This window comes from Heloderma suspectum, chromosome 1 (assembly GCF_057233095.1).
Source record: "Heloderma suspectum isolate Gila_16-S chromosome 1, 16-S_ref, whole genome shotgun sequence".
In the NCBI taxonomy this organism is placed as follows: domain Eukaryota; kingdom Metazoa; phylum Chordata; class Lepidosauria; order Squamata; family Helodermatidae; genus Heloderma; species Heloderma suspectum.
In genome coordinates, this window is record NC_139458.1 from 273,410,233 (window position 1) to 273,434,994 (window position 24,762).

Sequence of the window (24,762 nt, forward strand, 5' to 3'; positions counted from 1 at the left end):
TTGCCGTGGAAATTTTCAGTCCTAAATCGCACAGTGGACCCATATATGTATGTATATTCATTCCCTTGGGTTGAGAAGCATCAGTTATCCCCAAGTGCCTGTTCTAAAGCTTCCTTCCCTATATAACAGACCCATTTGTATGTATGTTGTAATATTTCTGCTTTTTTAAAAAATGTGTAAAAGTAGTGATACTTTAGTGAAATACATAGGGTGGTATCCTATTATGCCCATGCGCTCGCAGGGCCCACGGTTTGTGCAGGAGGTCTTTAGTGCTTCTAAAAAATAAACTGAAACAAGTGGAAACGCTCTTTTCCAGAATGGGACAGGTCAGCAGAGTTCACAGAAAGGAGCTCCTCTGACCTTTCCTAACAATCATTTTTGCTTGTTTCTGAGGTTATTTTTAGAAGGGCCAAAGTCCCGTTGTGCAGCAGTGGGTCCCACAAAAGCAACAGAACCAGTGGAGGCAGAGCAGCCTAGTTGGATACTGCCCATAATCAGGTTTTCCAAAGAACAAAAATAAGAGTTCCACAGTAATTGAAGAATTACTTGCTGAATGCTTGAAATGATCATGTATGTGTTGTGTATGTGGAGTTCCATATTTAACTAGACATCATTATGTACATACAGAAAACTGTAGAACCAAAGAATATAATTTAAGTTTACCGCATATATGTTATTGTGCTGGTTTGGACATAACCCTAAATTATGATTTATCATTACATGCATAAGCCTTGCATGAGCCTTGGGCTTGCTTTTAAACTAAGCAAAGTTACGTTTTTGCCCAGACTCAGGGAATCTATGGTTTGTTTGAACTAACCACAGTGTAAACTAACCAGAGTCTCTGGAGTTCAGACATAATGGAGAGTTCTGTTTAGTTTAAAAACAGGAGCAAACACTTCCAATCTCTTCCCTGTAGCTGCACCAGAGGAGGAGAGGGAAGGAAGAGCTTGTGCAGGATAGTGCTGGTAAACTGGCCTAAAACACAGTTTAGTGTTTAGTTTGAAAAGGCCCAGTATGTGTTTGTTTTGAACCTTTGCACATAGGTTGCTTGGTTCATTATCTCAAGTTATTTTTATTTATCTGCTTTAACCTTTCGTATTCAATTTACAGTAGGTAATATTTATCCATTTTTAATTTTAGGAGATACTCCATTTTATGCTGATTCATTGGTGGGAACATACAGTAAAATAATGGATCACAAAAACTCATTACATTTCCCGGAAGATGTGGAAATCTCAAAGCATGCGAAGGACCTTATCTGTGCCTTTTTAACAGACAGGTATGCAAGCATAGATTGTTCTCTCTCAGTAAAATGGAGTTGTTGCCTTAAACTATCCTATTGAAATATTCTTTCAGGAGAACTCTCTGTGTACCATCCAGTGAGTGCAGTTGATATTCCATGCATAATCAAAGTCCCAACTAAAATTTACGAATTCCTCAGTAGTTCAAGCAGTATTTACCATGTGCCTCTTCCACAGCAAAATGTTGAATGGGGAGATAATCCACCTGCTCATTTCAGTGAACTGGAGTTGTGATGGAGCTTATTTGGTTTTAAGGGAGGAACTTTTGACATTTTGTGTAGAGGTGGGGCATGCTTAGACACCAGTTCTTGTTTTTGTGGGCAGTTATATTTAAAGTGACCTATGATTGCATGGTACAGCTATACACACAACCTCTGAGGGATTGAACCTGGGTGACTGGGTGAAGTAGAGAAAGAGAGAAACGTCCATTGACCCAGAGCAGAGGTCAGAGCAGTGGAAAGATAGTGGAAAGAAGTTAAATTGTACTTTGACTCCCCCTCCCCTTGTGTATGCTTTCCTGCTTACATTAAATGCGGTGCTCGATGGATTTGTTTAAAACAGACCACCTTTTAACATATACCGTTGCCACTGAAGCACTTAAAAGTGACAAGAAGTAAGTATCTATCATGTGACTTATTCTCGTATGCAAGTCCATTCGTACGTGAGCTTTTAACAACACAAAGGCCTTTTTGAAAAGAAATGAGTTTGCCACTTGCATAGTGGTTTCATTATACATTTTTAGGAAAAAGTGTACATATGTGTATGGGTGTTTTTAAGTTAGAGGCAAAGGATACAGTTTTTGAAATACATATTTCAGTAGCATTTTAATAACCGTTCTGTGTTTGGAAGCCAGGTCTTCCTTCATTTACATCCAAATGTTTGTACTGTGGTTTGGCAAGCTTGGTAGGTTTGCATTTTTTTAAAAGTTTTTTCCTGCGTTCTTTTTCTACACTGTCCAGTTGGAAATATGTTTCACTCCACACGTGGCAGACTGAGATTTTCAGCCATCATTCTGCATATGTGAGGGTGCTGGGAGCATACACAGTGGGAGGATTTGGGTTACAGTTCATTTTGATGAAAAAGCGGCCATGAAGGATAGTGTATCTTCAGCTTTTTTTTTACGTTTCTGGCACTTAAGCAGAATCTAAGAATGTGTTATTTGAAAATGGAAAGCAATCGATCTTAATATACAATTCATTTTAATTGCTATGTTTAGGGAGGTGCGTCTTGGGAGGAATGGAGTAGAAGAAATTAAATCTCATCCGTTCTTTAAGAATGATCAATGGGATTGGGGTAACATTCGAGAAAGTAAGTACCCTTTTAATATGAAAAATGTGTTTTTTCTTTATTAAAAACTACTTTGCGTTAGCATGGATTTAAAATGCAGGAGTTCTAAAATGGTCTGAATAGAACCTGCAATTTGTAAATTACACTTTTTCTGCAAATGTCAAGGCCTTACAGTTGTCTACATTTTTCTCACTAAACTTCTGTATGGTATTTTTACATACATGTATATGACCTGTAAACTTCAGATCATATACATGTATGTAAAAATACCATTTGTTGTATTAAACATTTCCTTCAGTGCAGAGCTCACTTATGAACAGTCTGATGCTCTCTGAGACCTCATATGTTTTTCTCCCATTGTCTGCAGTGGCAGGGTCAGCTATATTTGTATTCTGTTAGGGTGTGGAGTGTGAGAAGACCCATCCCTTCCCCCAATTTTTTGTTTGTGCTAGAGGACTTGGGTCAGGGGAAAGGGTTGGTGACAATGGTGGGTGACTACAAAGATGGCTGGGCGCTTATACAAGCCAAAATTTGCAGACCCTGGAATGTGCTAACATCTAGCTCAAAAATCAGGAAGTTTCAACAACAATCGGCTGGTTTGCATGTCATAATAAGCTGCCATGGTTTAATTCACCTGCAGGGCTCTGAGATGTGCACCGGCTGCCATTCTGAAAATGCAAGCTGTGGCGGGGGCATGCCACAGCTTGTTATCTCGTGTGAACCAGGGTGTCATGGGTTATTTGCGGGTTTAATAACCCGCTTATTGTGAAGTGCAACTACAGAATGACTAATCACTATAACACGGGGGAAGGGGGGCACTCTACAATACACAGAGATGCTGTCCATTCCCCACCTCATCATTCATCTTTACAGTCTGCTATGGTGGGTTGCAGCCTAAATGCATCTGGCTCCCAAGCTGCTTGCTGCTTCTCTTTGAAAAGGACAAAGGAGAGAGCCCAGATCACCCTCAAACCTCCCATGTGCATGATTAATTCTGATTGGACTAAGCACCCACTATGCCATGATTGTTTAGTAAAACATTTAATATGCAACCTGAATGCTGTATTGGTTCAATAGAGATGTTTCAAATGATGGTTTGGATCCCCCTGCCACTTGGGAAAACCATGTATACTGATTGGCTGTTACAAAGTAAAATAGTTTTGAGTCAGCCATTGGTTTGAAAAGGGAATGTTTATCTTGATTTCTTATTTTGGAACTGTTTCAGTCCCACAAAAGATGTAGCACTGCAACCATGTATTGTGGCTCGCCAGTTTACCCCTTTGGATTAAACTCACTGGCCTGAATCATGAGAACTGCAACCACAAGGGAGCTCACAGATAGGACAGGGGGCTGCGGGCAGGGGAGTGCTTACCTGAAAATCCTCTCCTGAGCTCCACTCTTGCAAGCTACCTGCTTCTAGTTCTGGACAATTCCCTCAGCCCTCCATGCTGCATCCCATACTCTTCAGGAGTATCCCCTGGCCCTCAGAAGAGGCTTTGAGATGGAGTGGGGGGTGAGGATGGACACTCCCCTTTTACTTGCAGTTTTCAAGACTCTGAGCTTGTGTTTTTCAGTTCTTCAAGATGTGTGAAACAGCGATCATATCAAGACCGTGGCACGCCACAGAGCATGGGTGGCACATTATGTAGGGCAGATCTCTTTCATGACAGAAGAAATATTGGTGTACATGTTTGTGGACAGTGAATTTTGTTCTAATATAGCTACCCCCCTTTTATTTTTAGCTGCTGCACCAGTTGTACCTGAGCTGAGTAGTGATATAGATAGCAGCAATTTTGATGACATTGAAGATGATAAAGGAGATGTCGAAACCTTTCCAGTCCCCAAAGCCTTCGTTGGAAACCAGTTGCCTTTCATAGGATTTACGTACTTTAGAGAGAATCTGTATGTGATATACTTGTGAACATATGCCTTATACTTATGATTGCTTCTACAGTCAGGATTAGTGTTCATAGTTGTACTGTCTATTTCCATAACGACCATAAATACTGGATTCAGTACTGGTCCTTCCGTGTGTGTGTGTGTGTGTGTGTGTGCACGCACGCGCGCGTGTGTGCATGGCAGTGAGCACAAATAAAATATGCAGATTGTTAGGGATGTTTATTTTCATACTACATAACATATATTGAATCTGCATATTATTGTATTATCGCATATGAATAAACGCAACTTTCATGGGCATTTTTAAAGTTCTGAAGTTTATATGGGTTTGAAAAAAGCTCTCAATCTCTTCCCCCGTTAACCAAAAGGGCTCAATTAAGGTCAATTAAAATGAAAAGGAGGAGAACTTGTACTGAATAAAAGTGCCTTCATTCTGAGAGTAGTGTGGTGGGGATTAAGACGTGAGAGAATTGATTAAAATGAGTTGATTGGCATAGTTGCTGGGTTTTTTAAAAACAGTTGTTTTCAACAGGTTGCTAAGTGACTTTTCTGAGCTCTGTAGGGAAGTTGAACCCTGCAAGAACAATGGGGCAAGGAAAAATGAACCAAGGAAAAATGAGGCAAGTACTCTCTTTTTAATAAGTGCTAAATACATGTAAAGTATTTGTTATGCATCATAAATACTTGCACTGTAAACTTATGTATTAGCTTTTCAATAGTTAGCATTAATTGCAGAACTCTAGAACTACTGGTGAGTAGTCCCATTATAGTGAAAGGAGCTGTTGGTCATTATTTGGCTTATGTTTTAGTTCTTAGAAGAATTTAAAGTAACAATGTTAAATCTGGAATTACCAAGATAATGAGGCTATATATACGATTAAAAATATGGATGGGAAGACTTGTTAAAAAGAAAGAAAAGAAGCAGCAGCATTCATCTGATTTTTTTAAATCTATTTTTACAGGACACCGAAGAGGTAAGCCCATTATATTAAACTGTCGGTGAAATGATTTCCCCCCCTTTAAATATGCAATTAGCTTTCAAAAATATGTTCCAGTAGTTTTGTTTTTTTGACACTAGCATTAATTTCTAAAATATCATTGCAAACAAACAGTATGCAGTAGTTGGTTATACATGAGAATAATTGCATTTCATACCTTGTTGGTGATGTATTTGAGAGCGCCCACTTGATGAGAAATGTTCATCTAATTTTTGTGAGTTTCCAGTTAATTTTCATGCATTCACATTTTAAATAGTGGTATGAAAATAACTGCCATTTGTTTGTAGACTTGAGATACCAGGGTAGATTTGTATACTATTTAGCAAAGTTTAATGTATATGTTGATTTTTTCAGTAAGTCCAGAGAACTCGAAATACAGAGGAAGATCATATTCTGTGAATTGTATTGATACCACTGGAACTTTCAGCATTTACCTATGGGCCACATTGCACCCATTAAAGTTTTCATAATTTGCTAGAGCAGCTTTACATCTAGAATTTGTAACTTCGCATATTGTAAATTGCTTTGGCAATTTATAATATTTGTAAAATTTTGCAACTTTTAAAAAAGTTGGATTTTGAAATGTGCAATGTAAAAATTAAATTTTTAAAAAAAAATTCTGGTGCCTTGGAAGTATGCAAATTGGGTATTTTTGTTGTTGTTTTTATTATTTTCCCATTCCTTCACAAGTGCGCAGTTTTGCCTGTTTGATATGTGTAGCCTTGCTTTGTCAATTTCCTTGTCTGATTCAGCTGTCAAAGGGAGTACTGAAGTGAGAGAGGTAGGTGCACCAAAAGGGGTGGGGGACACAGTATCTCTCACTTTGCAAGGTGATCCTCTTGCTTTTATGTGTTGAACTGACACTTGTCAGTCTCCTCCTACCATTTAACACTTCCCTGGGTCTCCAGAAAGTCCCGAGAGGAGAGATATTGGCTCCCCTTCACCCCTTTTCATGGCTCCTTTTCCAAGCATTTACTATTGTGGTTACTGCTCCCTTCGATAGCTGAAACATACAAGGAAATTGACAAGACAAGGCTGCTACACCTATCAAACAGGCAAAAGTGCGCTCCTGCGCACTTGTGAAGTAATGGGAAAAAATGGCCCCATTTGCTTATTCTCGAAGCCCCAAATAAATTAAAAAACATAGGTGGTGAAGAAGTGACGGTCCCTCCAAAGTGCTGTTTGGGCATTGGTGGAGGGGCGGTCACTGCCAAGGGAGGCTAGAGGCAGCACTGGCAAGTTTGTGAAGAGCAGCATGGACTTTTTTGCCACTCTTGCCAAGTGGCTTTGTAGCCAGTGCTGGCACCCATGATAAAATTGCTGTCCTGGGTTTGGACGATGCATCAACCCACCATGGATAAATACGAACAACCATACAACAAGCCATGAGTTGTCAGGGTTGCCTGTTCATGAAAATTAAGCCACCCTACAGAGAATGAGCTGGGTTCGGATGGCACAACAACCCACCATGGCTAGCTACCCATCATGGGTTGTCGTGTTGTGCGAACCCAGTCAGAGCCTTACAAAAACATACTTTCAGCTGTGGCTGTAACTAGTAGAGAAGTTATTTTTAGTTCTTTTCAAATGGTTGGCGGTATTCATTTATGTGAGCTAGCTTTCCAGATTGCAGTCATTTGATAGCATTTAAAAACTACATTTTTCTTCTGTCAGTTTGCACAATTTCAGGAAAAAATAAGCAAATTAGAAGATCAGCTTCGTAATGAAATACAAGCCAAAGATGAGCTCGAGCAGAAATGCAGGTAGAGTTCTATTTCCCCTGTGCATGGAGAAGCTCTTTGAAAAAAGTGTTATCGAATAGCACATGAAGGATAATTCCATAATACCAAGAAGAAGTCTGTCACATTTAATTTATATTGCTGGCTTATGATTTCTAGTATTTCTTGGGCTCTCTCATAGGGCTCAGTGGAGTCCCAGTTTTGCCCATCCTGGCCTTCACTCATGTAGTGCAACTGGCTGTTTGGGGTGAATGTGAGGCCTTTGTCTGCCTTCCATATCCGAATCCAGCCATCCCCCTTGCCCCTACCAACCATGCCAAACTTTTAAATGTAACAAAAAGAATTAGCTGCACATTAATTGTGCCATGACTGTATTTTTCCCTTTCTGGGGTTTTTTTTATTTTCTTTCCCTTTTTTTTTTTTTTTACGACCTGCATATGCATTTTTATGGTTCTGGTCTAATGACTAAATGCTAATAATATATTAGAAATAGGGCCGATGTATCCAAAAAGAAGTTACTTTGCAAGCCTCTGGCTCGCCCTGCTCAGTTAGTGTTTGCATAGTGCCATGTTGCATAACTTACAGATCTAATGTTAAATTTGGGGAGCATTTGGAGAATTTTCAATTCTATTTATGTTGTATGTAACTTAGCAGCTGCTAGTAAGCTTGTGGGGATTTGCTGTTGCTATATAGATTTATAACAGAGATATTGAAGTTACCCTGTTTTCCATACATTGTTCCGTGCTTTCTCCCTAATGTTTATTTTAATGCCTTCCCCAGAACCATCAATAATCGCCTAGAGAAGATAATAAAAGAATTGGATGAGGAGGTAAAGCAGTGTCTTCTATTTTTCATTATTTGTGTATTTCAGAGTTTTTAATTAATCCTTTTAGTTTACAAGACAAGAGTATGCCAGAGGCATTACTGGAATTGTAGCATAGCAGAGCCAATTGCTGCCTTAATAATATTAAAATAAAAATGAAGTTACTATTACAGCATATTGATGAGAGAAATGTAAACTGTTTTAGATGCTCCTACCCATTCATGTGTATAAATAACCAAACATTAATTCAGTGGTATAATACTTGGTTTCAATGTGATATAAATTATATTCTAAATATGGACATTTTAGGGCCAAATGGTATAGTACAATTTTGTACTATACTTGGCCTAGACTTCTGAAACATTCCATGGGGGTTGGATCTAGAGAATAAGGCTCTCCTGGTCCCTTCTCCACACTCAGCCCCCTATAGCCCCCTAAAAGCTGCTCCTGAAGATCTGGAATGGCATGGATGGGGGGCAGAGCTGCAATGGTAGAGAGAATTGTCTGGATGAAGCTGTCTTGTGTGAGTGGAAGTTCTTTTCTGCTTGAAACAAGGCACATTTAGATCTGAACCATACATTTCTAATAAATTGACTTGTGCGACTGCTTTGTTGTTGGGAAAATTTGTGGCTGTCTGCAATTTTGCATGGAGACATCTGCAAAGCATTATATAGTATATTTACTGTAGCCAAATGAGAAACATTTTAGTTAATTTGGTGTGTTAATTTGATTTGATGGACTCCTTGTAACTTTAGAAAAATGCCCTCGTACTTCAGCCATGTTCTTTAAAAAGAAATATTCCTTGTGTTTTTCAATACATATTTCTAGGCAACCTCAAGAAAAAATCTAGAATCTGCCTTAAGACAGTTGGAAAGGGAGAAAGCTCTTCTCCAACATAAGAATGCAGAATACCAACGGAAAGCAGAACATGAGGCAGATAAAAAACGCAATCTGGAAAATGATGGTACGTGGACCGGAAAGAGGCATTGCGTTACTGGGGATGGGAGGTGGGAAGAGAATGAACAAAATTGTTTTCTTGCTGCTTGGAATTTGTAAAACGCTATTATGAATATGTGTGGTGGAATTATTAATTTATTGTTTTTATTAGTTAACAGTTTGAAAGACCAGCTTGAAGATTTGAAGAAGAGGAATCAGAACTCTCAAATATCAAATGAAAAAATCATTCAGCTACAAAGACAGGCAAGCTATATTTCTGTTTGTAAGTTCGACTGAAAGTCTGAGGGATAAGTTAGAGTCTTTGTAGTAAAAAAAAAAGGAAAGAAGAATTGTGGTGATATGCTTTGCTGTGGTGATGCCATCTTGGACACATTTTAAAGCCTTTTGGTTGATATGTAACTGTCTGCATTTTTTTCATGGCTCAATAGCTGGATGAGGCTAATGCTTTACTGCGCACAGAGTCTGATACAGCAGCCAGGTTGAGAAAGAACCAAACGGAAAGTACAAAGCAGATTCAGCAGCTGGAAGCTAATAGCAGAGACCTGCAAGATAAAAACTGTGCGCTGGAGAATACAAAGCTCAGACTTGAGAAGGACTTCCTCAATCTGCAGTCAGCTCTAGAATCTGAAAGAAGAGATAGGACTCATGGGTCGGAGATTATCAGTGATCTACAGGGTATGAAAACCACTGTGCTGAAAACTGGCTTGCATATTAGAATTAGGCAGTGTTGCGTGACTGTCCTTATTTGAATTGGGTTTTTTGTAGCATAACTAGTATGCTTTACTAACATGCCTACATTTAATTGGTCAAGAACTGGTGGATGATCTTGCTAATTATTCCAACACCTTCAAACATCTGGGAGAAAGCCCCCTCGCCCCCGAAGCTTTGATGTCCAGACAGTTCATAAAATGTTTCTTTAATGCCATGTGTAGCTAACGCTCTTTTCCTGGTTGATTTTTTCAAACATTTCCTTAGGCCGAATATCTAGTCTGGAAGAAGAAGTAAAGAATGGGAAGAGTGCATTAGCTAAAATGGAGACAGAAAGAAGACAATTACAGGACAGGTTCACAGATCTGGAAAAGGTAAACTATCAGTGAAAATAGAATATCATGTATTGCTTTAATGTAGCCAATATAGTACTTGTAGCATGCTGCTCTTGAAAATCCCATGACAGCAGTAATATCATATAGGTTTATAGAAATACAATAACTGAATTGGGTGATGGCTTTCTACTAATATATTTTGTCCTGCTTCCACTGTAATCTGTTTGCTTGTGACCTCTGCATGGGATATAAGCCTGAAGGAGTTGCTAGGACATACATTTCTGTAGCTAGATGATGAACATACTTGTGGAGGAATAGAAGGCACACCAGAGTCCAAATAGGAAAAAAAGGATTTCCCTGTATGCAAATCAATAACTAAATGTGTTCCTCTCTGGAGTTGTCTTGCAGTCTGTGTTCCCTTCTGCATGCCTCAGTGATGAAGGGGATATTTAGTTTATGTTACCTCCAACTCTTTTTTTTTCCCCACAACCTTGCAAGGCCATCTCTTCCTGCTTCTGTGTGTTGTGTCCCCCCCGCCCCCCAAGCTTTGATGTCCAGACAGTAGGTGAGAGATGTGAAGTGCATAACTGGAAAGCTCTAATAGGAACAGAAGGTGAAAGTTGATGGGAGCTATTAAGGCAGCTGTGATAAATTGGATGGAAGCTGAGAAAGTGGGAGGGTATGGGGATATGGAGTGTCATGCGCAACGAGCTTTGAGATTACCATATTGCCTGATGCTGATATTGCCCAGGTTCCAATTACACCAGCCAGTCTTGCTAGCCAGCTAGAGGATCCCAAAGAATTAAATCCTTTGTATTTTGGAGGATTTTCCTTGTGCTGCAACGCAAGTTTCAGCTGAAGTTTGTGATGGCAGGCAGATGTATGTATGACATTTCCGATAAACATCCCATTTCCAAATTAGCGTATTAAATGTATGTTATAATTAGTCTATCATTAGACAAAAACTAAACTAGAAATCTGAGTCAGAGCCCATCTTTCTGCTGATACTGGTCAGGCATTTCAGTTAAACTACATATTTTTAGTAGCATTAGTGGGACTATATTCAAGAAATTACATTTTTGTGCTTACACTTAACAGGAGAAGAGCAACATGGAAATAGATATGACTTACAAGCTCAAAGTCACGCAGCAGAATCTGGAGCAAGAAGAGGTTGAACATAAGGCAACAAAAGCCCGACTAGCAGACAAAAACAAAATCTATAAATCCATTGAGGAAGCCAAGTCTGAAGCTATGAAAGGTAAGCATTTAATGTCATGCGGTCATAATTTCATTTATTTATATTTGCATTCTGCCCTTTCTCTAAGGAACTCGCAGCAGCACTTTAGCCTCACAACAATACTATGGGGTACATTAGGCGGTGAGGAAATTATTTGATGAATTACCTAGCCAGCTTCACACTTGAGTGGAGATTGGAACTGAGGGCAGTATCCAACAGTGACATTCTGCAAACTCAAATAGCACTAGCAGAGCTCTGCTAAATCTCTCCTTTGCGCAAGCAGTTCCCCAACATGTTGCACAATGGGTGCAAGCAGTTGCGTAACTGGTTGCACGACAGGGATGCATGACTCATTGCACAGGAGCTATGCAAAACCGCTTGTGCAACTTTAGTTGGATTCTTCTCTTGGGCATAGTTCAGAACCTAGCTTCTGCTAGCACAGTGTCGTTTGCACTAAGGGAATGACACAGTTGGATACTGGACAGTTGGGTATTGTTTCCCACATCTGAGTCAGACTCTAGTCATTGCATCACAATGTCTAACTTTAATTTAAGAGTCTGCTAGTGCAAATTAGTTGTGCTAAACTGATTTAAACTATGCTTCAGAGCTATATGTTAGTCATCAGAATCTAGATTTGGGGCAGGGGTGGCCAGACCTAGGCAAGGCATGGACCAACTGGTCGTTATTATGCTTCTGTATGATAAGCATTCTAGAGATCTTGGGCTGCAATCCTACAAGCACTTACCTGGGAGTAAGTCCCATTGAACTCAATAGGGCTTGCTTCCAAATAGCTATCCATAGGATTGCACTCTTAAAGAGTCCTACAGATTGTATAATGCTACCTTTCAGTCCTCCTTATGTTCTGTCAAAAAAGAACAGAATGAGTAAAGATGGTATTTGAAGTGTTTTCAACAGAATTGTATATATTGTGTTCAGATAGTTTACGGTGTGCCAGCTTCAAGACTGGCAGAATAATATATTACTTAATAAAATACAGTACATTAAATCACTTGGGAGAGACAAGCTCTTCACTCAGAATAAACTGCATGGACTGTTAGCAGTACTGACGGGTCCATTTGACCTTGCACTGGAGCTTACAGAAGTTTTGGGATCTGCCTAATTGAAGACAATGGATATATAAAACCTGGGGCACCCATGCATCACAAAGTCGACCTCACTTTCACATAGTACTGAGAATATGCGTAGGCAGTAAATGAAACCTGTCTTGCAGTAGAAAGGCTGATGGTGAATTTGAAGCTGAGGAGGCTTGCTTATATAACGTGTCTTTAAGTAATTGTTCACTTCAAGCTGACTGGACAAAATCTAAAAGCTTTTCACAAACTGATCTTCAAAGACTTTTGTGTCCAATTTAAGAGGATTCCAATTATACAGGTCCTACATTAATAGCTGTATTTTCAATTTAAGCTATGTGTTACATCAGTTTCCTTCCCAGAGGAACTTTATGTTTGGTGGTGGGCCTGAATGCATTCACATAAATGCCAAGACTTTTTTTTTTTTTTTACAGTGAACATTGATTATGCATATATTAAATGGCTGGCTCTTTTCCCCTCACAGAAATGGAAAAGAAACTTTCTGAGGAGAGAGTTTCAAAGCAAAAGGTAGAAAACTGCTTGTTGGAAGTTGAAAAACGGTGTTCCATGTTGGATTGTGATCTAAAACAATCACAGCAGAAAATAAATGAGCTGCTTAAGCAGAAAGATAAACTAAATGAGGATGTAAGTATGAGTAGGGAACTTGCAATAATGTTATAGCTTCCCCCTGGTTACATCTACTTAGGGCAAGGATGGGGAACCCCCAACTCACAGACCTTATTTGGCCTAAGGAAGTACCCCATCAGGCCCATGGAGCGTCCTTGGATTCCTGGAGGAATCCATGTTATTATCTGCTGCACGACACCCCCATCCCATGTTATCTCCTGCGTGCTGCTCCCACTCTCATGGGAGTGCTGTGCGAAGCTGGAGACTCACCCACACTGTGTCTTCCCTCATTGGGGAGGACACTGCATGGTCAAAGCTTCCCTGGCCTAGGTGGCAGCTGGAGCCTCCACCTCAGTCAAGGTGGCTTTGCCCATATGTTGTCTTCCCACATTAGCAAGGATGCGGCATGGGTGAGAGCGCCCCTGACCTTGGTGGCTGGAATTCCAGCCAAGCACTGGATGAAGTAAGAAATGTGGCTACGCCCCCTAATGTCACCTGGCCTGCAAAGAGGAGTTATTTCCTAGAGTGAGTTAGAAGTAAGAAGTTCTAAGCAATCACTTCAAAGTTTGGGATGAAATCAAGAACTTTCCTTGATATTCCCAAAACACATTAGAAACTACAAAACATTAGTGCAGCTGTCTTGCTGGTGTTGTCTTATTTTGGGCTTTACAGCTGTTTTTCAATCCCTGTTGTGGCTGGTAAAACATTCTCCCCACTTTCCCCCCAAATAAATACCTGGAGGGAGCAATCCTATGGCCCCTAGACAGTGTCTTGGGGGCCATAAGATTGTTCAGTTTACTGGCTCCGAGGTTGGAGACAGGGCCCCGACCTCAGAGCCAGTAAACCGCGCTCCCCCTTCCCTCCCCTCATAGCTGGCATGGAGGGAATTGTGCTGGCTACCTCTCCACGCTCAGAAAGCTGAGCGCGGGCCTCCTTCCCTCCTGCTCTGAAGCACTGCAGCTAGGCAGGCAAAATTGCCCATCTATCAAAAATGCAGGGCAGCTGGAGTACAGAGGTGAGGATCGCCTCCATACTCTGACTTCCCTGCATTAGGATATTTGGCAGCCTCCGACTTTGGAGGCTGCTGACTATCAACATAGGATTGTGTCCTTAGACTACTAGCCATTCTTAGTTAAAACATTGTTAAATTAAGCTTGGTATTGTTTGTTCTTCCTGTGTAAGATGTTTGTGTACCAAAAGAATCAATTCATTTTCTAGGTTGAAAACTTGACATTGAAAATAGAACAGGAAACACAAAAGCGCAACCTCACACAAAATGACCTCAAGATGCAAACACAGCATGTGAATGCACTGAAAATGACAGAGAAGCAACTAAAACAGGAGAATAACCATCTTATTGAAATCAAGCTAAGTTTGGAAAAGCAAAATAATGAACTCCGCAAGTAAGTCAGTTCAGCATCAAGGGTGTTTTTATATTCCATTGCAGCTTATAGTGGCTCACAAATGAGCCACCAAACCACAAATATGCTGTGCTGAATTGTCTGGTGCCACATAGGAAACAATAGATTTTGCAACATAGGACTGATTTTTTATTCTAAACAAAGGACTGATAAAGTATTGGAAGCATAGTGAAGTAGTTATATTGTTACTGTATCTTCAGCCTATCACATGGTGAAGGCAGCAAAAAAGGAATATTATGCTGCCTCTATCGTGTCTGCAGAGTGTTGTCCCAGGAGGCTGTTCCAAGTGGTCCGGAGCCTGGTCGGTCCAGTTGCTCCGGAACCGCTGGAGCATTCCAAGGCCTTCTGTGAGGCCTTGGCAAGGCACTTTGCAGATAAAATTTATCGGATTAGGAGTGTTATTCTGTGCGCTGTGGATACAGTTAGCGAGCAAGAGGCAGTCTGTGGCAAACCGGTTTTGTGGGATTGGTTCCAGCTTCTTCTTTCTGATGAAGTGGACAAGGTGCTTTCATCTGTAAAGCCAACCACCTGCTTACGTGATCCTTGCCCATCTCATTATGAGCTGCAGAGAGAGACTGGGTGAGGGGATCAGAGTGGTGGTGAACGCCTCCCTTGAGGAGGGAGTGATGCCATCAGCTCTCAAGGAGGCAGTGATAAGACCGCTTTTAAAAACGCCCTCCTTGGATCCCCAAGTTTTGAACAACTTTCGCCCAGTTTCGAATCTGCCATTTTTGGGCAAGGTGATTGAGCAGGTGGTGGCGATGCAGTTGAAGACACACTTGGAAGAAGCCAATTATCTAGATCCATTTCAATCGGGCTTCAGGCCTGGGCATGGGACAGAAATGGCCTTGGTCGCCTTGGTGGATGATAGGAGGAGGGCTTTGGATAGGGGCGAATGCTCCTTCCTTGTTCTCCTCGACCTCTCAGCGGCTTTTGATACCATTGGCCACGGTATCCTCCTGGACCGCCTGGAGGGCTTGGGCATTGGAGACACTGTATTACGGTGGTTCCGGTCCTTCCTCTCCGGCAGGTACCAGAGCGTAGCACTGGGAGAGGAGGGTTCAGACCCGTAGCTGCTCACTTGTGGGGTGCCACAGGGTTCCATCCTCTCCCCGATGCTATGTGAAGCCGCTGGTGGCTATCGTCAGGAGGTTTGGGGTGCAGTGTCATCAGTATGCGGCTGACACACAGCTCTACCTCTCGTTTAAATCTTCACCAAGGTTGGCCGTAGGATCCCTGTCCAAATGTCTGGAGATGGTGAGTGGCTGGATGGGGAGGAATAAGCTGAAGCTGAGCCCTAACATGGCTGAGGTACATTTGGTGGGAGACAAGAGGAGGTTGGAGGATGTCGACCTGGTGTTGAATAGTCTGCTAGGTGACAGTATATGAAAAAATGGAGGATTGGGGAGTAGATAATTTATAACCTACTCATTTATTCAAGTAGTGTTTATTGAAGCAACTGTATTTTAAAAATGCGTACATATTAGGGGTGTGCTTTGAATTGAGTTGAATCCCGAACTGAATGAGACTGATTCGGACAAATTCAAGAGGTGTCCAAATCAGAGTGGGGTTCCTCCAAAGTGGACCAAATCCAAATCTTGAATACTTCTGAAGATTCAGAGATACATACGCTGTGCCTCCCAAAATTGATAAATTTCCCCTGAAGCTCTCCATATAAGGAAAACACAAAGGTTGGGATAGGAAGAGGAGGGGTGCAGTTCTGTGACTGGCAGCCCTAGCTTCTAATCACAGTGAATGGTTTTACCAGGGCTCTCCAATCAAGGTGATTTGGGGAAGGGATGTAGAAGTAATATAGGACTGTTCGGTGTGGTTTGCTAGTTCTCTCTCCCATTAGCAGGAATGCTAAAATCTGTTGAACCTGGGAGGGTGTAGCATTGGATGCTTACTTGGAAAATGTTGGATGTTCAAGTCCTTCTGGCTCTGCCAGTGTATGTTCCACATCCATCATCCACTCCTCTCCTATTGCACTTTCTGTGACTTTGGTGCCAATTGAATAGAAAACAAAGAAGTCTTACACAGTTTTTCATTCATCATAACTCACTAGTCCTTGCACCTACTCTTCTGAAATTTTTTAGGTTCCTTGCTTAGGGATATCTCTATAAGATATGCCATTTTCATACAAATTACTGGAAAACCCATGGTGGGTGGCATTTACCCCCCTCAAATTTGAACACTTGTTTCACAAAAGGTGCTGCACCTATCCTTCTAAAACTTTGCATACATCTTAACTAGTGCCATGTCTATGCTTTAAGTCATTTTTATAACAATTGCCCACAAAAAATGTAGGGGACAAGTGTATTCTTTTTTTTGGGGGGACCCCCATCCTAAAGGTTGCTCTCGCAAAAGGCTTCCTGCTCCTATCTATCTGAAACTTGGCAGGCCTGATATCCTTAGAAGAGGCAAGTATCCCTGCAAATTTCATTCAGTTCTGTTAAGAAAAAAAAAGTTACCTGCATTTCCCTTTTTAAAAAAATAAAAAAATTGAGGCTTGTAGCACAAGAACCATTGCAGCTGTTTGGCTGAAACTGGGCATGTGTAGTCCCTTCATAAGTGACTAATTGAAATACAGCCATTTGTTGATTTCCAATATTAGTCAATGGGCAGCATGAAGATTTGGATTTCTGAACTGAGTTTCGGAACCAGGTTGAAGCAGGTCGTCTCTGAACCAGCCCAAAGGGCTGTTTTTCCAAACTGGGATCCAAATTGAATCTTGTGGTCTGTGCACACTTGTAATATATATTATTCTCTTAACAGGGAACGGCAAGACGCTGATGGGCAGATGAAAGAACTTCAAGATCAACTTGAAGCAGAACAGTATTTTTCAGTATGTACTACACTGGCATATTTATTATTCTATTCCTTAAGGGTAAATATCACCTTCCCCATGGGAATTGGCAGATGTACAGTCATGTATGCAGTTTTCCAATAATTTAACATAGGCTCTTCTACTTTCTACAGTTTTAAATATGCTTCGTAATAAGAGCATTAACACAATGTGATTTCTCTGGAGTCAAAGTCAGTTGTCCCATCTTTGAACTCTGAGTGAATGGGAAAGGCAAAGATGGCTATCCTAGGGGTCACATGGCAGTTATGTCAGAGATTTACTAATCAGGATATATGTTGGTTAATTTTAGAACTCTAGTTGAGTGGGGTATGTAATAGCTGCCACTCTTAATAATGCCAGAAACTGATCAGGATTTGTGTTCAGTTTGAACACTTGTCAGTGGTTAATGTGACATCAGAAACAAGAAACTTCCACATCTTGAGCAGAAGTTAAGGCCTTTCTAATGGGACCTTGTTCTGCTCAGTTAACTGCTTCAATGCTGCAATATGTACATCAGTTTTCCTTTGTAAAAAAAAAAATTTCAGACGCTGTATAAAACACAAGTTCGGGAACTTAAAGAAGAATGTGAAGAAAAAACCAAACTTTGTAAAGAAATGCAACAAAAGATACAAGAGTTACAAGATGAGAGGTGAGAATGTGGCAGTTTGATTCTCAGTCATACAAAATAGAATAACTATATCTGAAATTCAGAAATGAAAGGAATAATTTATTCAACCACAGTACTCATTTATCTTTGTCTTGCAGGGATTCCTTGGCAGCACAACTTGAAATTACATTAACCAAAGCAGATTCTGAACAGTTGGCTCGATCTATCGCTGAGGAACAATACTCAGATTTGGAAAAAGAGAAGATCATGAAAGAGTTGGAGATTAAAGAAATGATGGCTAGGCATAAGCAGGAACTTTCTGAAAAAGATGCCACAATAGGATCGGTAAGTAATTTACATCAAACTTGCATTGTAGGTTTCTTATGTCTGCAGAATTGCTTAATGTACACATTTGCAGCATTTAATCCCTGAATGAAAAAAAAAGAAAAGTTAAATGCTCAGAGAAAACGTTTCCCAGGGTTCAGAGTTAATATATTTTTCACACTTGGGTGGAAAATATGCAGTTACCGAAACATTTGAGCCTTCTGAGAAGTAAATCTATTCAGTCAAGTGCCTACTAAATGCACTGTTTACTATAGATTTTTCAGCACTGGAGTTTTTTAGGGCACACTCCAGTCGGGATAATCCAGTCGGGATAATCTCCAATCCAGCAGGGATTTCGGCTGTCTAGCCAGGGCGGATTGGAGCGGGGGGGGGGGGGGGGGCAGACGGCACATTGGAGGTGTTGTAACAACGCTTCCGCCCTCCCCTCCCCCAGGAATGTCCCCTTTCCCCCAGCTCTGCGCTGTGCTTACAAGCGTGAAGCCAGGGAGGAACCACCCTCTTGCAAGGCGGCAGGGGTGGGGAGGCAGTTTTCTGGGAACTGACCCTCGGAGTACTGGCTCCGAGGTCGGTTCCCATAATCCAAAAATTCCTATGGCCATCTAGCCACTGTCTAGCAGTCATAGGATTGCGCCCTTAGAGGTATATAATTTGGCTATAAAAAATTCAGCATCAGAAGTATTACATAACAGGATCCTTGCTTCCTTTATGAAAGGAGTGTTGGTTGCTGGTATAAAAAACAGTACAATGAATGAGCTGCAGTTTGCAATCTTCCACCTTGTTACACAAACATAAGTTTCACTGATTACAGGGCTTTAGTAGCCTGATACAGAATTGTAGCCAGAGTGTATAGAAATCAAGATTTTGTGAGTACAGTTATTTTAAATAAATATTTAGGAAATTCTAGTATAATACTCTTCCTTTTCTGGCTGAGGTATGCAGACCACTGTTTTTCTGCTGCAAATGAGATTCAGGTCTGGATCTAGGTTGTGACTTTACCGTTTTGTCACTTAGTCTTGCTCGTAAACCTTAACCCTGGACTGTCGCTAACTTTTTCTGAAGTATGTCAACCTTTTTTCCCTGTGGTGTTAAACTCCCTTTGTTACATTTTTTCCCACAATTCTGTTCTTGACCTTGGCACTCTCATTTTTGTCTGCTTCCCACACAACTTCTTCCATATATTATTTTGGTGACAGGCCCCTGCCCCAAATCTCAATTCCTACTTGAACAAGTTGTTGGCTTGTGTTTTAAGCCCCTGAGTAACACATTCTTTCTTTAATTCTGTATTTTAGCTGGAAGAAGCAAATAGGACACTAACTAGTGATGTGGCTAATCTTGCAAATGAAAAAGAAGAGCTGAATAATAAACTCAAAGAAGTCCAAGAAAGTGAGTGTTCCTTTTTTAAAAAGTGGATTTTATTTGATCAGCCATTTATTTTTAACATTTTACTTTACTAATAGTACTTCCTATCTTTTCACAGGAATTGCCCATCTTAATGAGGAGGAAGCTGATATAGATCAGCTTAAGACTCAGTTTGAGAAGCAGTTGTCTTATGAAAGAACTATGAAGACACAGGTAAAGTAAAAATGAGAAATGTGATTAGGAGGAGAATTTGGTTATCATGGTGGTATTGGATATGGGGAGGGGGAAGAAATAATGGTGTTGGCTGATGACGCAATAAAAGAAGAGCTGTAAATGTTTAGACTCCAATATAATACCATGAGACCTGAATAGTCACTTAAGAAAGCATCCTCAGTGTTGTTACTTTTCCTACAACAGTGATAAGACAAACATTGTCTTTGTTAGAGAATGACACAGGTTCCTAGAGGCAATGGCCAACTTCATCAGGTGTACGAAGTGAACAACAGAGCTGCACTGAAAACTCCATAGGTGTTCATTAAAGTGTGAACACAACCCCGCATTAACAAAACAAAGTCTTTTGGATACGTTAAGGTACCAGATGCTAAAATTAAGAAATCTGTGCCCATTATCACGCACGTGATTATAAAATTATACCATGCTAGATAAACCCCTAATTCATTTTTATTGTGGATGGGTGGGTGTATGTCTGCTGTTTTTCTCACCATTCTCACAGTATTCAAAGCCTCATGGGCAAACTAAATTCTGTTTAGCTTTCCAGTCAGGACTTAGGGCATGCAAACCATTCTGCATTCACCTGCATTTTTAAATTCTTCTTTGAAACTTTTGATGAGGACTGTTGCCAAGCTTATTCTAGAATATATTCAATTTTGATCAAGTAGAAACCCCTGGAAGAAATTGTCGTAATTGTGGGTTGAAAAGATGACATCTCATTCTGCAGTTCTAACGTAGCAGCTTATTCTTCTTGTGTACTCCCCCAGGCTGTGAACAAGCTGGCTGAAGTAATGAATCGCAAGAATCCAATCCAAAGAGGGGCTGACACTGATGTCAGAAGGAAAGAAAAGGAGAACAGGAAATTGCACATGGAGCTGAAATCTGAACGTGAAAAATTAACTTCAATGATGATCAAGTATCAGCGAGAGATCAACGAGATGCAAGCTGTAAGGATCTGTATACAGATGTATATGGCAGTTTAAAAAATTGTTTCATAGCTTACTTGAAAGAGAAGTTACTTCCAAATAATGCTGCAGATGCTCACAAATCTTGTAGGCCTTATGAAACTTCAAATAGTTGAATCTATCTTTTAATCCTGAAACTATTAGAGCAGCATTCTTCAGGTGTGTTGAACTATAACTCCCACCATCCCCAGCCAGCATGCTTGTCACACATGTTGGTTGCAGGTAATGGGAATTGTAATCCACTACAGCTAGAAGGTACTGGATAAGGGGGCCTGCGTTACAGAAATCCTCCTTCCCCCTGTTTCCTGCTCCCACTGTTCTCATTGCTTGGACTTGTGCAACCCAACTGTGCTAAAATAGAGGCTACTTCATAGTTTGGTTTATTTTTCCCTCCTACCTTCTAGCAGTTGGAGTTCAAAGAATGCTCTTAGTTTAAGCATGCCAAAGAAATTCTGTAAACAAGAATTTATAATGTGGTAAATATTTAGGACTAAGATGAGGCTTTATTGTGCTTCTTAAATCTCCTTTTATAGCAAATAGCAGATGAGAGCCAGATACGAATTGAACTGCAGATGGCTCTTGACAGCAAAGACAGTGACATCGAGCAGCTTCGCTCACAGCTCCAATCAATACACATTGGTCTAGACAGCAGTAGCATATGCGGTGGCCCTGGGGAAGCAGAGGCGGATGATGGCTTCCCTGGTAAGATTCATCTTTCGTTAGCATACTACTGTTTTATTACAGAAATAGAAATGTTTAAACGGATTGCTGAAGTTCTGGAAGTTACAGAAAGGAATGTAATCTCCTCATCTCTCCCTCCCCAACATTTTAATCTTTTAGCAGTAAAGCCATCTTTTAATATGTGAAGAAATAGAGTATAGTTCTTACTCATATTTTCACTTAAAACATCTATTTTATTATTTATAATGCAATAACTGAAGAAGCAAATGTTGTCGTTTTGTAAAGCTACTTTTCATTCATTCTTTCTGGACTTTCCCTCCGCTTACGCTGGGTGTTCAGTTCGTATCACTCAGTCCCATACTTCGGAGTCTATGTCTTTTACCTACCAGCGCTCTTCTACCTCTGTCAGTATTGCTACTAAGCCTTCCAGTTCTCATGTATTTGTCAGCTCTGATTCTGACTCAGAGGAAGAACCACTGACTTCTGCACAAGTCCCTTCAGAACCTGACAGTCCAGGTGACAATCTTTATAAAACAGTTAGTGATGGAATGCTGTTGCTTGAAGGTCATTCCTCTAATTTTTCATTACTAACCTTGAAAGCAGTTGAAATCTAATAGAAACGTGCTGCATGAAGAAAGGAGGGGCTCTTGTTATCTAAAATAGTCACTGATGGTAATTTTAATCTTAAGAAATTGTGGGTGCTATATAGAGCAGGGGTGCGTGGACTGCAGCCACATGCGACCCTTGGCTGCTCTCTGCAGCTACCGAAGCTGGCAGGACCCCACCCATTTCCCCCTGGTCAGCTGAACTGCAACATCAAAGTGCTGTTCCTTGGATTCCAACAGCACTGTTTTCCCACTGTTAGTAATGATGGAGAAACAACAATCTTGGTGGTGATTGCTGAGGGATGGGAGAGGCTTTTGCCTCCCCCCATGCGCAGTGATCCCTAGATCTCAGTGGGCAGGGAGGGGATAGGTGTGTATTTGGAGGAAGAGTGTGCAGCCCCCGGCCCCCCAGCAGACATCAGAAAAGATTGTGCACCCCTGATATAGAGGTAGATGCACCTTTTCCCTTATTACCAGTCCGTGCACCCACCCTGAGCTGCTGTTAATGACGTTAGGACTTCAGTCCTTAATTTATTTAATCAACTAAATTATTCGCTAATTATTCGATGAGGGAATGTTTTATTTAGGAGTGGAAATTGAATGGTGCACCTTGGAATTCATCAAATGATTTCACACTTTCAGTATTCTCAGAAAAGAAGCCTACACTGTGTATGCTTTTTAGGTATAGTTCATTTAAAAGCCAGATGATGAATTCATTTAGCCTTAGAGAAAATGCACTGGGATGTCTCTCTGGGAAGAGCTGCTGATAGGGAAGTACTCTAAAATAAACATGTGTACTACCCGATCGTATCCTGCGTCAGAGCCAGAGATACTAAGTTGTGCATTCAAAATGGCTCTTCAGCCAGTGAACTAAAACTATTCCTAAACTCAGGAACTTGCCCCACTTTGGAGATCAATCCCCCAACATTTTAGCTTGCTCTTGCTCTGATTTATCTCCTAGCTGTGCAGATGCATGAGCTCACACACAAACTTTCATTGCCAACTCTCTACACAGGACATTTAGTTGAATGTTACCTATTGCCTTGGCACTGCTTCCACCCTTTTTCTCCCGTGGTGTGTTAGGGAAGGGAATGGCTTAGCTCCCATGCGTTCCATATTGTTGAAACAAAGCAGGAAGGTGATCAGCTTGAGTTCATGGAGCAATATATTGCCTAAATTGTGGGAGTAAACTAGTAGATGCCTTTGGGTTTGTTCCCTGTTCCTGTCACAGCTCCCTAATATGTAGAACATCTGACAGCTCTGTTGTGAAACACTGAACATTTAGAGACAGTTTGTGGACAAGTCTCTTCAAAGAGACGGTTGCTTTTGTGGGATGAGACAAGAATACAACACACTGCTGGGAACACAGACCTAAATATATTAAAATGGGACTCACAGGTAGTATCCGACTGTGTCCCAGCACTAACGATGTTGCACGAGTAGAAATCAACTCTTGCGCAACATAGCTAGCGCTTGTTCAGGCAATAGGAAAAAGTGATTTCCCTCTTCCTCTTCTCTCCATTGCCCAAATAAGCGCCAGTTAGGTTGTGCAAGCATTGGTTTATGCCATCATTAGCGCTGGTGCTGGGACAGTTGGATGCTACTTTGTGAACTCAAAGTAGAATTTTGAATAAACAGATGGCAGAGTTCTTTGACAAAATGCTTGGGCTGGAATTGCTGTGCGGTAGCGAACAGCAAATAAATAAACAATGTGTAATATATAAGTACGCTTTTAACAAAACACCCTTCAGTGTAATTTTCGGTCCATTGAAAAGACTAGAAGGTCCCCGTCCCCACCCCATAAATTTGGTCCAATAAATAAATCTAGTGTTCTCCTTGATTTGTGTTCAGTGAAGTTGAAACCCCAACTCTTGTCGCCAGTGCTACATTTTGTGGGAGGATCTACTAAAAACAGTTTTTACAAGCTTGGGTAAAACTTCGTTGCTTTGAGTAAAGCCTGTGTATTTATTTATATTAATACATTCAATCCTGTAGATTAAACGTAATAGAGAACTTAATTTTATCAGCTCTGTGATAGGGAAACAAACGATTACCATTTGTGTTTTAACTATGGGGCTTTCCATGATCATAAGACCTAAATTAAGAGCTCAAAAGAGAAATGCTTTTTGGTTGTTCCAATTTATAAAACTAAAAACTAGGAAACACAATCTCAAAGCTAAAGGGAACTAGGAAGTCAGATGATGCACTGAGACCAGGAACTGCACAGTATATTTTACAATAAGATTGCATTACGGCAACCGTGTGTGTGTGTTAAATAATCTTAAGGTATGGCAACAGGAACACTTGATGTGTGTGTTCTGTTAAAGTTTTTAGCAAAAAGGTGGCAGCAAAAAAAAATGTTTTATACGTTTCAGCTATGGGGCATAAAGCTTTTACTAATAGGAATGTGTGGTGGCACAATTTATGAATAGAGCTTTGCTCGTTTTGCCTTTGAATTTCAGCTGTTTGCAATGCAATGTTTGATTATATAAGGATTGAAGATGAACGTTGCTTTGAAAACCAGTATGCCTAAATCATAATTGTTGAAATGTTTGTTCACTTTAATATTTTCAGAGTCAAGACTAGAGGGCTGGCTATCTTTGCCTGCCCGAAACAACACAAAGAAATTTGGATGGGTCAAAAAGGTAAGAAATGTAATTTTTTGAGATTATATGCAGCGATTTATGCTCAACCAAGCATAAAG

At 40.6% G+C, this 24,762-nt stretch overlaps 2 protein-coding genes across 14 annotated transcripts in view; one reads left to right on the top strand and one right to left on the bottom strand.

Annotated features, from left to right (window-relative positions):
• Nucleotides 1-24,762, bottom strand: part of SLC66A3 (solute carrier family 66 member 3) — a 154,374-nt gene that overhangs the window by 92,934 nt on the left and 36,678 nt on the right. The window contains exon 7 of one of the 9 annotated variants that reach the window (XM_084826625.1): nt 17,968-18,300. The exons of 7 other annotated variants lie outside the window; for them this stretch is intronic. In XM_084826625.1, the coding sequence (XP_084682751.1) occupies nt 18,272-18,300 (29 nt within the window). In that variant the 3' untranslated portion in view covers nt 17,968-18,271. Of the gene's footprint in view, nt 1-17,967; nt 18,301-21,110; nt 21,225-24,762 lie in introns of those variants that run through there. One more of the 9 variants, XM_084826621.1, reaches the window with a different exon arrangement.
• Nucleotides 1-24,762, top strand: part of ROCK2 (Rho associated coiled-coil containing protein kinase 2) — a 107,569-nt gene that overhangs the window by 66,941 nt on the left and 15,866 nt on the right. For 2 of the 5 annotated variants that reach the window (XM_084826613.1, XM_084826612.1), the window contains exons 7-27: nt 1,141-1,279; nt 2,518-2,609; nt 4,331-4,490; nt 5,020-5,107; nt 7,157-7,245; nt 8,002-8,050; nt 8,873-9,008; nt 9,153-9,244; nt 9,430-9,676; nt 9,977-10,083; nt 11,143-11,302; nt 12,857-13,017; nt 14,218-14,402; nt 17,196-17,265; nt 17,811-17,914; nt 18,031-18,217; nt 19,507-19,600; nt 19,695-19,789; nt 20,575-20,754; nt 21,306-21,474; nt 24,633-24,703. In XM_084826613.1, the coding sequence (XP_084682739.1) occupies nt 1,141-1,279; nt 2,518-2,609; nt 4,331-4,490; nt 5,020-5,107; nt 7,157-7,245; nt 8,002-8,050; nt 8,873-9,008; nt 9,153-9,244; nt 9,430-9,676; nt 9,977-10,083; nt 11,143-11,302; nt 12,857-13,017; nt 14,218-14,402; nt 17,196-17,265; nt 17,811-17,914; nt 18,031-18,217; nt 19,507-19,600; nt 19,695-19,789; nt 20,575-20,754; nt 21,306-21,474; nt 24,633-24,703 (2,675 nt within the window). Of the gene's footprint in view, nt 1-1,140; nt 1,280-2,517; nt 2,610-4,330; nt 4,491-5,019; nt 5,108-5,449; nt 5,462-7,156; nt 7,246-8,001; nt 8,051-8,872; nt 9,009-9,152; nt 9,245-9,429; nt 9,677-9,976; nt 10,084-11,142; nt 11,303-12,856; nt 13,018-14,217; nt 14,403-17,195; nt 17,266-17,810; nt 17,915-18,030; nt 18,218-19,506; nt 19,601-19,694; nt 19,790-20,574; nt 20,755-21,305; nt 21,475-21,792; nt 21,970-24,632; nt 24,704-24,762 lie in introns of all 5 variants that reach the window. The other 3 variants (XM_084826614.1, XM_084826611.1, XM_084826616.1) reach the window with 3 other exon arrangements.